At 42.7% G+C, this 12246-nt stretch overlaps 1 protein-coding gene and 1 non-coding gene across 3 annotated transcripts in view; both read left to right on the top strand.

The window, feature by feature from the left end:
• The window catches only part of PTCD3 (pentatricopeptide repeat domain 3), a 29171-nt gene extending 17852 nt beyond the window's left edge, over positions 1 to 11319 (top strand). For both annotated transcript variants that reach the window (XM_045828473.1, XM_045828474.1), the window contains exons 11-24: positions 3 to 63; positions 334 to 416; positions 1096 to 1240; positions 1904 to 1954; positions 4004 to 4093; positions 4370 to 4398; positions 5267 to 5373; positions 6073 to 6151; positions 6245 to 6335; positions 7214 to 7299; positions 8034 to 8182; positions 9562 to 9603; positions 10191 to 10349; positions 10663 to 11319. In XM_045828473.1, the coding sequence (XP_045684429.1) occupies positions 3 to 63; positions 334 to 416; positions 1096 to 1240; positions 1904 to 1954; positions 4004 to 4093; positions 4370 to 4398; positions 5267 to 5373; positions 6073 to 6151; positions 6245 to 6335; positions 7214 to 7299; positions 8034 to 8182; positions 9562 to 9603; positions 10191 to 10349; positions 10663 to 10753 (1263 nt within the window). In that variant the 3' untranslated portion in view covers positions 10754 to 11319. The remainder of the gene's footprint in view (positions 1 to 2; positions 64 to 333; positions 417 to 1095; positions 1241 to 1903; positions 1955 to 4003; positions 4094 to 4369; positions 4399 to 5266; positions 5374 to 6072; positions 6152 to 6244; positions 6336 to 7213; positions 7300 to 8033; positions 8183 to 9561; positions 9604 to 10190; positions 10350 to 10662) is intronic.
• Positions 9020 to 9156, top strand: LOC123812291. Its single transcript, XR_006784566.1, has one exon. It is a non-coding gene; the product is annotated as a small nucleolar RNA SNORD94 (small nucleolar RNA).
• Positions 11320 to 12246: the final 927 nt, after the last annotated feature.

Below are 12246 nucleotides of genomic sequence, written 5' to 3'. Positions count from 1 at the left end.
AGCACCGAGCTCCTGTGCAGGCATTAAACTTGTACACGGAATTATTGAACAACAGACTCCATGGTAAGTGTTTGGTGAACTCCCTTCTCTCCTTCTCAGGAATCTGTAGAACCTTTGGATCTTGCCTCCATCATTGCCTCCCTTTTCGTCTTTTCCTGTGGTACTGATGACTGAAACAGGAACAGAGACACAAAAGAAGAATGGTTTCTACTTTTGTGGACACGTCGTATTGAGCTTGGATCACATGTGCCTGATCACTTTGCCTTAAATTGAGTCATTCGGGGGTTGATCTTCGATCCCAGATTTTGTTAAAGTGGTTCTATTCTTTTACAGCTGATGTATACACCTTCAATTCACTGATTGAGGCAACAGCGATGATGAATGAGAAATATGAGGAAAAATGGAATAATATGTTGGTAAGAAGGAACCTTTGCTTTATCTTTTAATAGGCCTAAAATACCTTTTGCTAGAAATAGTGGCATGGAGATGGCATCCATTGAACTATGTCCGGGCGGTCACCTCACTGTGGTCTCACACAGTGGCTGCCTGGGCGCACCCTTCTGGCAGCCAGTGATCTAAGTAGCGGTGTCTGGTGGGTGAGGAGAAAGCTGCTTGGCCCAGAGCAGACAGCTGTAATTCAGGAAGACCGGGCTGCTTTACTCAGTTGTTTCTCGTAAGGTTTCTCATTACAAAACTAATGTGCACTTACTGAAAAATTACTATCGGGAAAGTCTAATAAAATTGACATTGCTGGATTGAAGTAACTGAGAAATAGAAACATGTTTTATACCATACAACTCACCTAAAAAAGGAAAAATGTGCAGTCCATTTTAGTCTACTCGTCTCCTTGAGTCTCAGACTCAGTAGGCAGAGGGTTGAAGACAGACACCTTGATCAGATGGAGGTGGGGCAGCTGAGTGGAGGGCTTCTCCAAAAGGCAAAGTCACTGGTCCTGCTGATAGTTAGTTCTTAAATTAGGGGTATGTTCACCTGCTTTAGATGCAGTCCGACAACCAAATTCTTTTATAGTGTATTTGTTCACTGGACAAACTGTCCCCAGGGTTAAAAAATACTTCCTGCTCTTAATTTCACTAGGAGCTGCTGAAACAAATGGCTATGCAGAAGGTGAAACCAAATCTACAGACTTTTAATACCATTCTGAAATGTCTGCGAAGATTTTATGCATTTGGAAAATTACCGGCCTTGCAGACCTTACGTGAAATGAAGGCCCTTGGAATAGGTAAGGATGCCTCCTAGTGCCCTTCACTTATGACCAAAACAGTGCTGACAGGAAGTTTCAGGTCCAGACAAGCAAAAAAGAAACTGCAAATTCTTTTTCCCTATTTACATAATACATTGGGAATTTCCTTTCCACTTGGCACGTGTAGAATTATGCGTTGGGAATGCTTTTACTATCTTCACATTCTTTATAGCAAACTAGAGCATTCTTTTAGTATTTTAGGTACTTTTTTATGGATCTCTTGATTCTGGGGAGAATTACTTATGTACAGTAGCTAGTTTTAAATCCCATGACATTTTCTGGCATAATTAGGTATTTGAACCTAAGTGTGTGCTAATGTGTTGCACATTTTTCAGTAGTAACGTTATTGGAGGTGGTTTGGGGAATCAGTTCCCATTGGTGTGCTGTAGTATTCCTAAATGAAGGTTACAACACATGTACATTACATACAACATTTTAGTAATAGGTGTCTGGGCTTCCTACCTTTACTTCAATTAGAAGAGTTGGGAAATGTCTTTGTTCAAAGAAATAGTAGAAATGTATCATATTTCATTTAAATGTCAACATAAATTTGTTTTCAGTTCATTGTGCCTCAGTAAACTATATTTTAGATAGATGTGTTTGACTTATTTTTATTTTTTTCTATGTACCTGGTAATTTGAGAACCCTCACTTGCAACGTATCACTATATTATTCAGCTGTTTTATCAACATGGTATGTATGATATTATGTCCTTTAATTTATGTAGAAAATTGACCCAGCACCCTTCACTCATATGAATTAAGAAAAGAGAATTTCCATATTAACCTATAGTTTGAACGGAAATTTATTCTTGAAGGTTGCAACTTTGTGGTGTAAAATTGAGCAGGAGGGGCAGGGGGTCATTAAATGTACTCACAGTGTTGGTGTACAGTCAGAAATGACCGGCCTGGCCACGTGTCTCAGTCTTCCCAACATGCCCCTGTTGTGGGCTCCATGCCAGGTCCTGGCAGATACAAGAATCAACCAGCGAATGCACATATCAGTGGAACAACTAATTGATGTTTTTCTCTTTGTCTCTCTCTCTACCGTTCTTTCCCTCCCTCTCTCTCTAATGTTAGTAAATTTTTTAAAAAGAAAGAACTGATCAGAAGGTACTTCAGCTGGTAGTTCCTTTTGCTCTCCAATGCAATAGCCACTACCACATGTGGCTATTTAATTAAAATTAAATAAAATTTAAAGTTCCATTGTTGCATTAGTGCTCAGTAGCCACATGCGGCTGCTGGCTAGTTTGCTCAGTAATACAGATACGGAATATTCACGTCTTTGCAGGAAGTTGTTGGATAGTGCTGTCCCACAGTAGCCTTGATCTTATTTTGAAGTCTTATGTGAGGATTTTGAGGCCACATTTGTCACCTACTTTCAGGTCATCCAGTCCCTATTGGGAGCTGTGTTCTGTTGAATGGACTTGGGAGCAAGGCACACCTGAGTTGAAATATCAGCTCTGTCAGAACGGACTGGATACTTTACCTGTGTGACGATTAAATGAATCATGCACAGAGTCTTGTCCCATGCTTGGGAGGTGCATAGTAGCACTGTGTCTGCTGGTTCTTACTCATTCGCCTCAACTTGAGAAAGAATCTGCTGGTTCAGAAATGACAATTCTGGTCCTTCTTCCTGCAGCAGACTTTATATATATATAAAACCAACAGAAGAACCTGATTGTCCCTATTTTGGAGGGCTAATTTTACAAAATCTACATCTTTACCTGTAAGGAAGTTTGATGTCTTTTAGGGTGGGTAGAGCAGGTGGCTGACTTTATCTTGGCAACAGGTAAATAGTTTCCATGATAATCGTATCTTTTAAAATTTTGCTCAGCCTTAGCAACATTGTGGTGGAACTGACCAGAGCCTCTTCGCTCCTCTGTACTATGATGTATGGCATTGGGTCACTTGCTGACCAGAGTCGGCGGTACTTACGCTTCCTAAGCAACACCTGTGATGGTGGGTGGGGCAGAGTGAAGGGAGGAGTGTCAGTCTTTTTATTCCCCCCCAGTTTGTCTTATGTTTATAAATTGGCTGCCTACAGTAATAGTTTCTAGGAATTTACCCAAAGGAGAAAGCCTAAAATAATGCATATGAAATATATTGTCACATAATGCATAAAATACTCAAGATTGCTAGCAAATGGAAACATGCTTGAAACAATACATCTGTGCTGTCATTAAAAAACTGTTGTCATGTGCATGTGGATAAGGTAAGGAAAGTGATGGAGTGAGCAGTGTGGTATATTTGAGAATGTTACACCTGTGTTGTTGGTACATTTTCTGACCTATTAGTACTCAGGTCATGTGATTTTGAAGGGCTACCCACATCCATTAATTCTACAGTTTTCTTTGGGTTGTTCAACCTGATTATTCTTAAAAAGGAACACAAAATGATTACTAGCAAAAACTGTTTTTCTAAGCACATACACTTGGTGAGGGTGTCTGTGTATGCCTTGTCTCTCTCTCCTTCAATCAGTGTTTTGTTTTTCCCCCAAGATTTTTATTTATTTACCTTTAAAGAGAAGGGAAGGGGAGGAGAAAGAGAGGGAGTGAAACATCAGTGTGGTTGCCTATCACGCGCCCCCTACTGGGGACCTGGTCCACAGCCTGCACACAGTCCACTGAGTTACACCAGTCAGGGCCACTGCAGTCAGTGTTGAGCTGTGAAGGACTAGGAGGAAGGGGAAAGTCTCTGTTGGGAGTGGACTCATGATAAACTTTATTTGTTCATTCTGCAGAAAGCCCTTCAAAAGGATCGTCCCTTGTGATCTATGACATCATGAATGAATTAATGGGAAAGAAGTTTTCTCCACAGGACCCAGACGATGGTAGGTACAGAAAGCTTGTTTTCCTGTCAGTCGTTGGAGGCCTTGCTAGGGGGGCAGGGTTTACTTTAGCTTGGTAATCTTTGGGTGATTATTCTGAGAAAGCCAAAATGCCTGTAGCACTTTCCTGTGTACTTCCTCTCAGCTTGAGGTTTTATTCCTTTAGGTTTATCTTATATGTTACTAGTATCATTGCCAGGAATTTTATTAATGTTACTGATGTGAAAATAGGAAATTTTGTCTAGAGTAACCAAAGCTTTCGTGAATTTTCATTTTCAGATATGTTTTTCCAATCAGCCATGAGAGTTGTAAGTACCATTTGTTGTTTAACTGTTGTTTTTCATTTTCCTTTCATCCATTTCCTAAATTTCTCTGTAGTTGGGAGCGAGGGGTGGGGCCTCCACCTGATTCTTCCATTTACTCTCCTGTTGATGTCGGTTGCTCTTCTTTCTCCAGAATCTGTACTGAGTCACGTAACATCCCTACCCTTTCTCTACTGTATTCATTGTCTTTGGGCTTTTTTCATACCTTTGTCCAGATAAGGTTTTAGAGTATTTCATATTTGTCTATTGCTAGCTTTTAAAATTGACGTCGTTGGTTTTTAATTTTGGTTTTTCATTTTATCATGCTAGTATAGGAAAAATTTCAAGCAGCTTCCGAATGAATCAGCATATTCTATTCTCTAAGGATAACCGCTTTCCGGTTTAGTGTGTGTCCTTTCAGGTGCTTTCCCTCTGGGTAGTAAACGCGCACACAGACACACTTCTGTGGTGCTGTGTTTGTTGGCTGCAGTACAGGATTTCATAGGAGGGAAGGACTCCAGTTTACTGAACAGTTCTCCTGTGGGGGGGTTCGCGGTCATTTTGCAGGTGTTTTGCTTGTACACTGAGGCTGGAGGGAGTGCTCCCTCTGTCTCTGTTAACGTGACCAAGTGTTTTGTAGGATTTCTAAGTTATAATTACTAGAGCAAAATCATTTTGCTTTAAATTTCAGGGAACGCGGGGGTTTGTTTTCGGGCTTCCCCCCCCCAATTTCTTGTAACTCATTTGTTGTCAACCAGTGGTATGTTATATTAGCATAATTGTTCCCACAAGTAACTACATTTTTGTAATGTAACGAGCCACCATTTGCCTGTTAAGGATCTTGTAAGAGTGATGCTTACTAACAAATTTTCAGTGCTCTTCTCTCAAAGATCTAGAACTTGCTTACCAAGTACATGGCCTTTTAAACACTGGCGACAACTGGAAATTCATTGGACCCAGTCATCGGCGTAACTTCTATTAGTAAGTGTTGGAAGTGTATCCTTTGGCGTTCATGGAGCACTCTTAGGCTACCATTAGTTGATTCTGTAAGTGGAAGGCCGCTGGCTGCCCTCCCGTTTCACCTGATTGCGGACAGCGTGCCCCGGCTGAGCAGTGCACGTTATTGGAGCACTGGGGAATTTAAGCAGTGTTAGAACTGATTGGCCAGCCTGAGTTTCTTCATAACACATTAAATCCATGTATCTTTTTCCTGTATGCCCTCCTATTTTACATTTTTTAATTTATAGCAGCAAGGGTCCATGAAGATTTTATCACAATCTCTTTTGTTCTTAAAGATGGAGATAGTGGAGCACCCTGAGACTTCTTAAATGGGTTTGCTTTTAGGCAGATAAAAACAGGAAGTCAAGTAAGCTTAATAGGTGTGTGGTGATTATCTCCTGTGTGCCCAGATGCTTTCTTCACAGTGAATGCTTTAAAATGAATACGATACTCACTGTCTGCTCACCACGGGACAAGAGTATACTGAGGAGGTGGTCACAAATGACCGGTTGAAAATAAGAAGGTATTAATTGGGGAGTCTAGAAAACGCAGTTAGCAGTTCCTGGGTTAAGCATGGCCCTATATATAACTTGAAATTGTTTGTAATTGGTAATTAGTAATTGGTAATTGGTAATTGGTAATTGGTAATTAGACTAAACATACTTTCCCCCTTCATTGTAGTTCCAAGTTCTTCAGTTTGCTCTGTCTGATGGAACAAATTGACGTCACCTTGAAATGGTATAAGGACCTCATACCTTCCGTAAGACGATTCATTGTCATGTATCATACGTGTCTTTTTTGTTGGTTTTGCTGAGCGATATTTTAAAAATATGTTTGTATTTCTCTTAATCAGGTCTTTTTTCCTCATTCCCAAGTATTGATAGATCTTCTCCGAGCACTGGATGTGGCCAACAGGCTAGAAGTGATTCCTCAAATTTGGAAAGGTCGGTTTTAGCTCGTGAGTCCAGGCCCACGTCACTTCATTGTCCTGCATTTTGATGAACAAACATGTTGATGTTGTTAGGGGTGAAAACCTCCACTTTTGACTAAACTGAGTATATTAGTTGAGGCCTACTTCAAGATCACTTGCTCATGTTAAATTACATGAGTGAAAATGTATTTAAAATGACCTTGTTCCTTAGTAACAGGAAAAGGGTAGGTTTTGTGCTCCTGTTGTGGGATATGACAAAGGGAGGATTAGAATCGGTGCTAATTAAGTGGCACACCCTAAGTATAAATTCAGGTCCAAGACCCCAAAGCCTGTTCCTCTCTACCCTGTTTCATCACTCTGGTTCAGTTGCTGACCAGTGAGTGATACTTACGTTTCTGAGAAACAGGCCTGACTGTGGGTTTACATATGTGTATAAATTGGCTGCAGAAGATGCTCTGTCTTTTCCCCTAGGTGACTGATCAGAAAGTCAGTTTCTGTCTGTCTCAAGTCTCCGTGACTGAGACACCGAGACTGTAGCCCTGCCCTACTAGTTCTTCACAAGACTACACTAATGGATATAAAAGGTCACGACTCACAAATGCTATAAAACAGGTTCCTACCATTCAGAGCTGGTGGTAGCTCAAGTACAGTGTGTGTGCTGTGTTTGCACGTCACTGAGAGCAGTGTTGGCTCTCGCTGCTCTTTTATTTATGCTTAGCACAAAGCATACTGCTGGTTTTCTGGAACCCTGAAATAAACCTTGAAGAGGTAATGCCAGCAACTTGTTTTCACTCACTAAAAAGTACGGGTGACAGCTGACAGGAGGTGAAGGTCAGCCAGAGTTTTACATCATGGCGATCACTTCTCACTACATTCCTTTTTTGTTTCAAGATAGTAAAGAATATGGCCACACTTTTCGCAGTGACCTGAAGGAAGAGATTCTGATGCTCATGGCAAGGGATCAGCACCCACCAGAGGTAGGGTTGTATTGACACTCGAGTTTCCTCGTCTTTGCTAGATGTGTACTGAAGGGTATATCCTCGCCCTGGCTGGTGTGGCTCACTTGACTGAGTGCTGGCCTGAGAACTGAAAGGTCGCCAATTCAATTCCCAGTCAGGGCACATGCCTGGGTTGTGGGCCAGGTCCCCAACCAGTTGGGGGTGTACAAGAGACAGTCAATCAGTGTATCTCTCACATATCAATATTTCTCTCCCTCTCTTTGTCCCTCCCTTCCCTTCTCTCTAAAGATAAATCTTTAAAAAAAAAATAGTATATCCTCTACTACTGAGGGCCCTGTGGGGATAACTTCCCTGCTTTCATCTGTCATTGTGGAGAATTCTGCCATCTAAACCCAAATTTAAATTGCACATCTAAACATACCCAACCATTAGCAGAATACCTTGTCTAAAGTCACTCTCACTCCTGCAGTCCAAAGCAAGCAATATGAGAATAGCATTTTTTTGTCCTGACTATAGCAGCTTGCATTAAAAATATCTGCCTAAAAAGAAAACTCATGGTTCCCCCAGGGCAGGGTGCCTTCCTTTTTACTATATCATATTTACTATATTATTATATGTATGCTATTACATATGTGATGTGTTCAAATGGTAAAATGCATTGCTCAAAAACTTTTACTAGTCCTGTGTAGTCTCTCGAACTTAAGTTCCCATAAAACCAGTCAGCAGTTCTGCTAACTCCAGCAGCCTCTCAGCTTCAGGTGGTGTTCGCTGACTGCGCTGCAGATATCAAGTCTACTTATGAGAGTCAAGACGCCAGGCAGACGGCCTCTGACTGGCCCGCCAGCTCCCTGAACTGCATAGCTGTGCTCTTCTTACGGGCCGGCAGAGCCCAGGAAGCCTGGTGAGTATAATGTCACAATTGTAAGTTAGAAGCATTTACTTGGATTTCAGAGGACATTTACCCTGGTCTGCAGAGTTTCTCAAATTTGGCTGTGTGATGTACAGTTTATCAGGAGACAAATGAGTTTTCTATGGGAACTTAAAAAAAAACTGAAAAGAAAACTTTTGGAAGAAGACTGTATTATACATGATTTAAGAGAACATGCCCAGTGGCCTACTTACTTTCCATCAATGACCTTTTTGTTTTCTGTATCTGGGCAAGTGAGCACTTATCTGTCCACTCAGATAAAGCGATCAAAGAATTTTATTTTTGAAAGTGTGGCGGGCATTTGGTGTATTAAGTATTTTATTGTGGGTGATCTCTTTACCACCAAGCTTAAAATGTGGAATGTGTGCTTGGATTTGAAGAAGCTGGCATTTACCAGACCGTACTGAACATGCTCTTGACTAGAACCTGTCTTTGCTTTGTGCCACTCTAATTTTTAATGTTTGTGAATAGAGACTGAATGCCTACTCATTTTTCCAAAAGCGGAGGAGTCAGCAAAAGAAGACTTGTTAGAACCTCCCCGATTGGGTGGTTCCGCTGTGTTTGGTTTTGGATGGAAGTGTTCAGTTCTGAGAGTCAGTGAGTGGGGCACACTCGTACATGGTTTCTTCAGCGCAAGAAAGGAACTGAATTTGAATGTGTGGTTGCCAGTCCAGAGCGGCAGTTCGCTGTGTCCAGGAACTGGTGTCAGGAATGTGAGTCATAACACAGGACCTGCTCTGCTACTCGTATTAGAAACATCTGATGCTCAAATGTGTCACCTCAGGCAGGCGGAGACACACTTGCTGTGATCAGGCTGTGATGATTGGCGCAGGGGTACGGACCTCAGCTGAATCATGGGGGCTGAATGTATGTGTTTCTCCTTTGTCCTGCGTGTGGCAGGATGGTGGCGAGCACATGCATGAGACTGATGCCTTAATCTGAGCCTGCTCTTCGTCACGTAGTCTTAGGACACACTGACCTCACACTGATGGTAGGAGAGGAAAGAGCCGTACGTGCTCTGTTGCATCCCTGTCCTCCAGCTGCCCACAGGACACTCCCTCCCTGGGGGGACTGAAGTGATCCTCTGGAGGAGGATCTGCCCTGGCAGTTCTCATCACCGGCAGCAAATCAGATTCACTTGTGAACAGAGCACAGATGAGGGAGGGAGCAGGGAGATGAGGTACCTGAGGTGGTCGTGCAGTGAAGATAGGGCTGTGCGTCTTGTGGAGCTTCCACTGTTGTTAGGAAGGACAGTTGATCTGAGTGCAGGAGGAGAACAAGTCATTGCGTTGCCTGGTCATTGCGTTGCCTTCAGTTCTGCTAGTATTCATAATCTATCTCATCCTGAACAGGAAAATGTTGGGGCTCTTCAAGAAGCATAATAAGATCCCTAGGTAAGTTGAAGTTAACCAGCCTGCCTGGGTACATCTGGGAATTAGCTGCATGGGCTTAACTCTGACCTCGGGGTGATTGGGATTTATTTCTTCACATGCCTCAGCCACGGCAGCAGATGGACCGTCGCACCCACCATCTAGCAGGGGTGTCCAGCCTGGGTGCCGTGGGCATCATGTGGCTTAGGGTGCCTATGAATGCGGCCCAACACAAAATCATGAATTTACTTAAAATACGGGATTTTTTTGGATTACGTGTTTAATGTGTGGGCCAAGGCAACTCTTCTTCCAGTGTGGCCCAGAGATGCCAAAAGGTTGGACACCCTAATAGGGCATCTGAGGCGAACATTAATTTACTATCTGTGTTCACTGATCACAACACGGGGGTTACACTGAATAGACTCTCGGTAAAGGCACAGTAAACTGGTGTTTATTTTCTCTTTGTCCTTTTAAGGTTTAGACTTTGCGCAACTTTGCCTCCAAAGCTACAGTTGATTTTATGAGTGAACTTTCAAAAATGCTAGATTTTTGCGGGCAAACCTGGCTGGGGTTTAGTTGGAGAATGTTGACGTTTTACCTTTCTTTTACAGGAACGAGTTGCTGAATGAGTTTATGGACAATGCAAAAGCATCCAACAGACCTGCCCAGGCCATTGAGATAGTAAGGCTGGCGAGTGCCTTCAGCTTGCCGATTTGTGAGGGCCTTGCCCAAAGGGTTATGACCGACTTTGCCATCAGCCAGGAGCAGAAGTAAGTGGCTACTGTATCGTCACCATGAAAGAAAGTTATAGAAATGGACCAGACCATTCAAATGGTCAAATTTGAATGTGACCATTCAAATGTATATAGCTTTCTACCCCTTGAATTTCCTCTTTGCAAAAAGTCAGAATGTGTTGATTCAACAGTTACCTCTTTTTGTAACAATTATTTGTTACATAAATCAGGGAGGCCTATAGATTTGGCTGTTGGAACCTTTCCTTTGTTAACATAGTGAACCTGCAGGATCCCTCCCTTCCCCCCAAGACTGAATCGCAGTATAACTCTCAATCTGTTTTCCTTACAGGGAAGCCCTGGGACACCTAACTGCATCAACCTCTGACAGCGATAGTGACAGCAGCAGTGACAGTGATGATGACATCAGTGAAGGCAAATGAAAGTGGGCCAATCAGGAGCAGCTGTGACCTAGCATGAGGTGTTACTATTTAAAAACTGTGATATGAAATAAGTAAGAATATCAATTTGAAATACAGTTGATACAACACTAGCTTATTTTAAGGTTAAATTCCTTATTTGATGCTTATTAAACTGTCCACTCCAGGGTTATCATTCATGCAGAGCAGTGCCATTTCAGTTCTGTGGATACTCGTTGTGAGGTGCACAGCTCCTGGTTTCGGCATAAGTTCTGCACACCTGCGGTGTGTGCCCCCTGACTTCACACTGCCACCATCAGCTGGTTCGCCCTCCCGTTCTGAACATGAGCTTTTGTTTGGCTGATGCTATGACATCGGTACCTGCTTATTTTAGAGAAGGTGTCTGAATAAGGTTTGCATACAGTCATGTCATAATATGGATTTGGGGTCAATAGTATCCCAATTGCATGGATATTTTTGTGGGAAAAATTGTACTTAGAACCAAATGACTATGGTGGGAGTTAAGGCTGCACAGCTGGGAAAATGAAGGCTGTAAATAAATATTGGAATAAATGACGTGTATGCATTTCCACTGATTGTTTTTTAATCAAATCTAGAGACGGGGAGAGAAATAGTGACGTGAGAGAGAACATCAACAGGTTGCCTCTCGCATGTGCCCTGCGTGGGCACTAAACCCACAACCTTTCGGTTGGGCAGTGCCCGACCAAGCCACACCAGCCAGGGCCCGATCCTCTTTGTAGAGCCTTTGCCGTAGTCTTCCCACTGGACTTGGGGCTCGCTCAAAAGTGTTTCCTCTCCCCATTCTCTCCTGTCTTGTATTACATTACAGCCAAGTGAGGGCTCGTGCTGACAGGATTGAAATGTCTTGACGTGATTGTGTATTTCTAGTAATCAGGTTGGTCAAGAACCTCTACTTGTCTCTTACCCTCATGACTTGAAGATGGTATCGAAAGCTGACATGAACTTGTGAGGCTTGCAGGAGCATTCTTACCTTCACAAGGGATTGTCTACCACAGGCTGCTTTGCTCCTGATTCCCAGATTTACTGAGCACCCCAGGAGCTCTGCAGAACAGCACCTTCATCATTACCCTCCAGGATTAGTATTTTTGGGCTACTGTATCGTATTGGTGTCTGTTCCCATGTCTATTTACCATCCTCACTAGGCCGGGGACCATTCACATGGATTCAGAAACCTGAGCATCGGTTCGTATTTTCTCCTCGAATGTCAGTTTAAGACATCTAATTGGGGACAAGAGGGTGGGGGTTACAGAAGTTAGCTGCTTAATGTGTTGTATGCATTGCTCCATTAGCCCCTTAACATCAAAGCAAATCAGCAAAAGGACATTGGGCAGATGAGCTTTTTGATCCTGGTTTACAACTTCCAAGAAGCTGCTACCGGGAAGCCTCTTAAGTGAGTCCTTTTCCTCTTTGTTCTTTGGCACCTGCAAATGCCTCTTCTTCCTGGCCGAGTACTCACTGAGGAGGTGGTACTCCCC

Source organism: Phyllostomus hastatus, unplaced genomic scaffold (genome assembly GCF_019186645.2).
Source record: "Phyllostomus hastatus isolate PE091 unplaced genomic scaffold, TTU_PhHast_1.1 phas_scaffold_78, whole genome shotgun sequence".
Taxonomy (NCBI): Eukaryota; Metazoa; Chordata; class Mammalia; order Chiroptera; family Phyllostomidae; genus Phyllostomus; species Phyllostomus hastatus.
The sequence above is the reverse complement of the archived record's forward strand: the minus strand, read 5'-3'. Positions and strand labels throughout refer to the sequence as shown.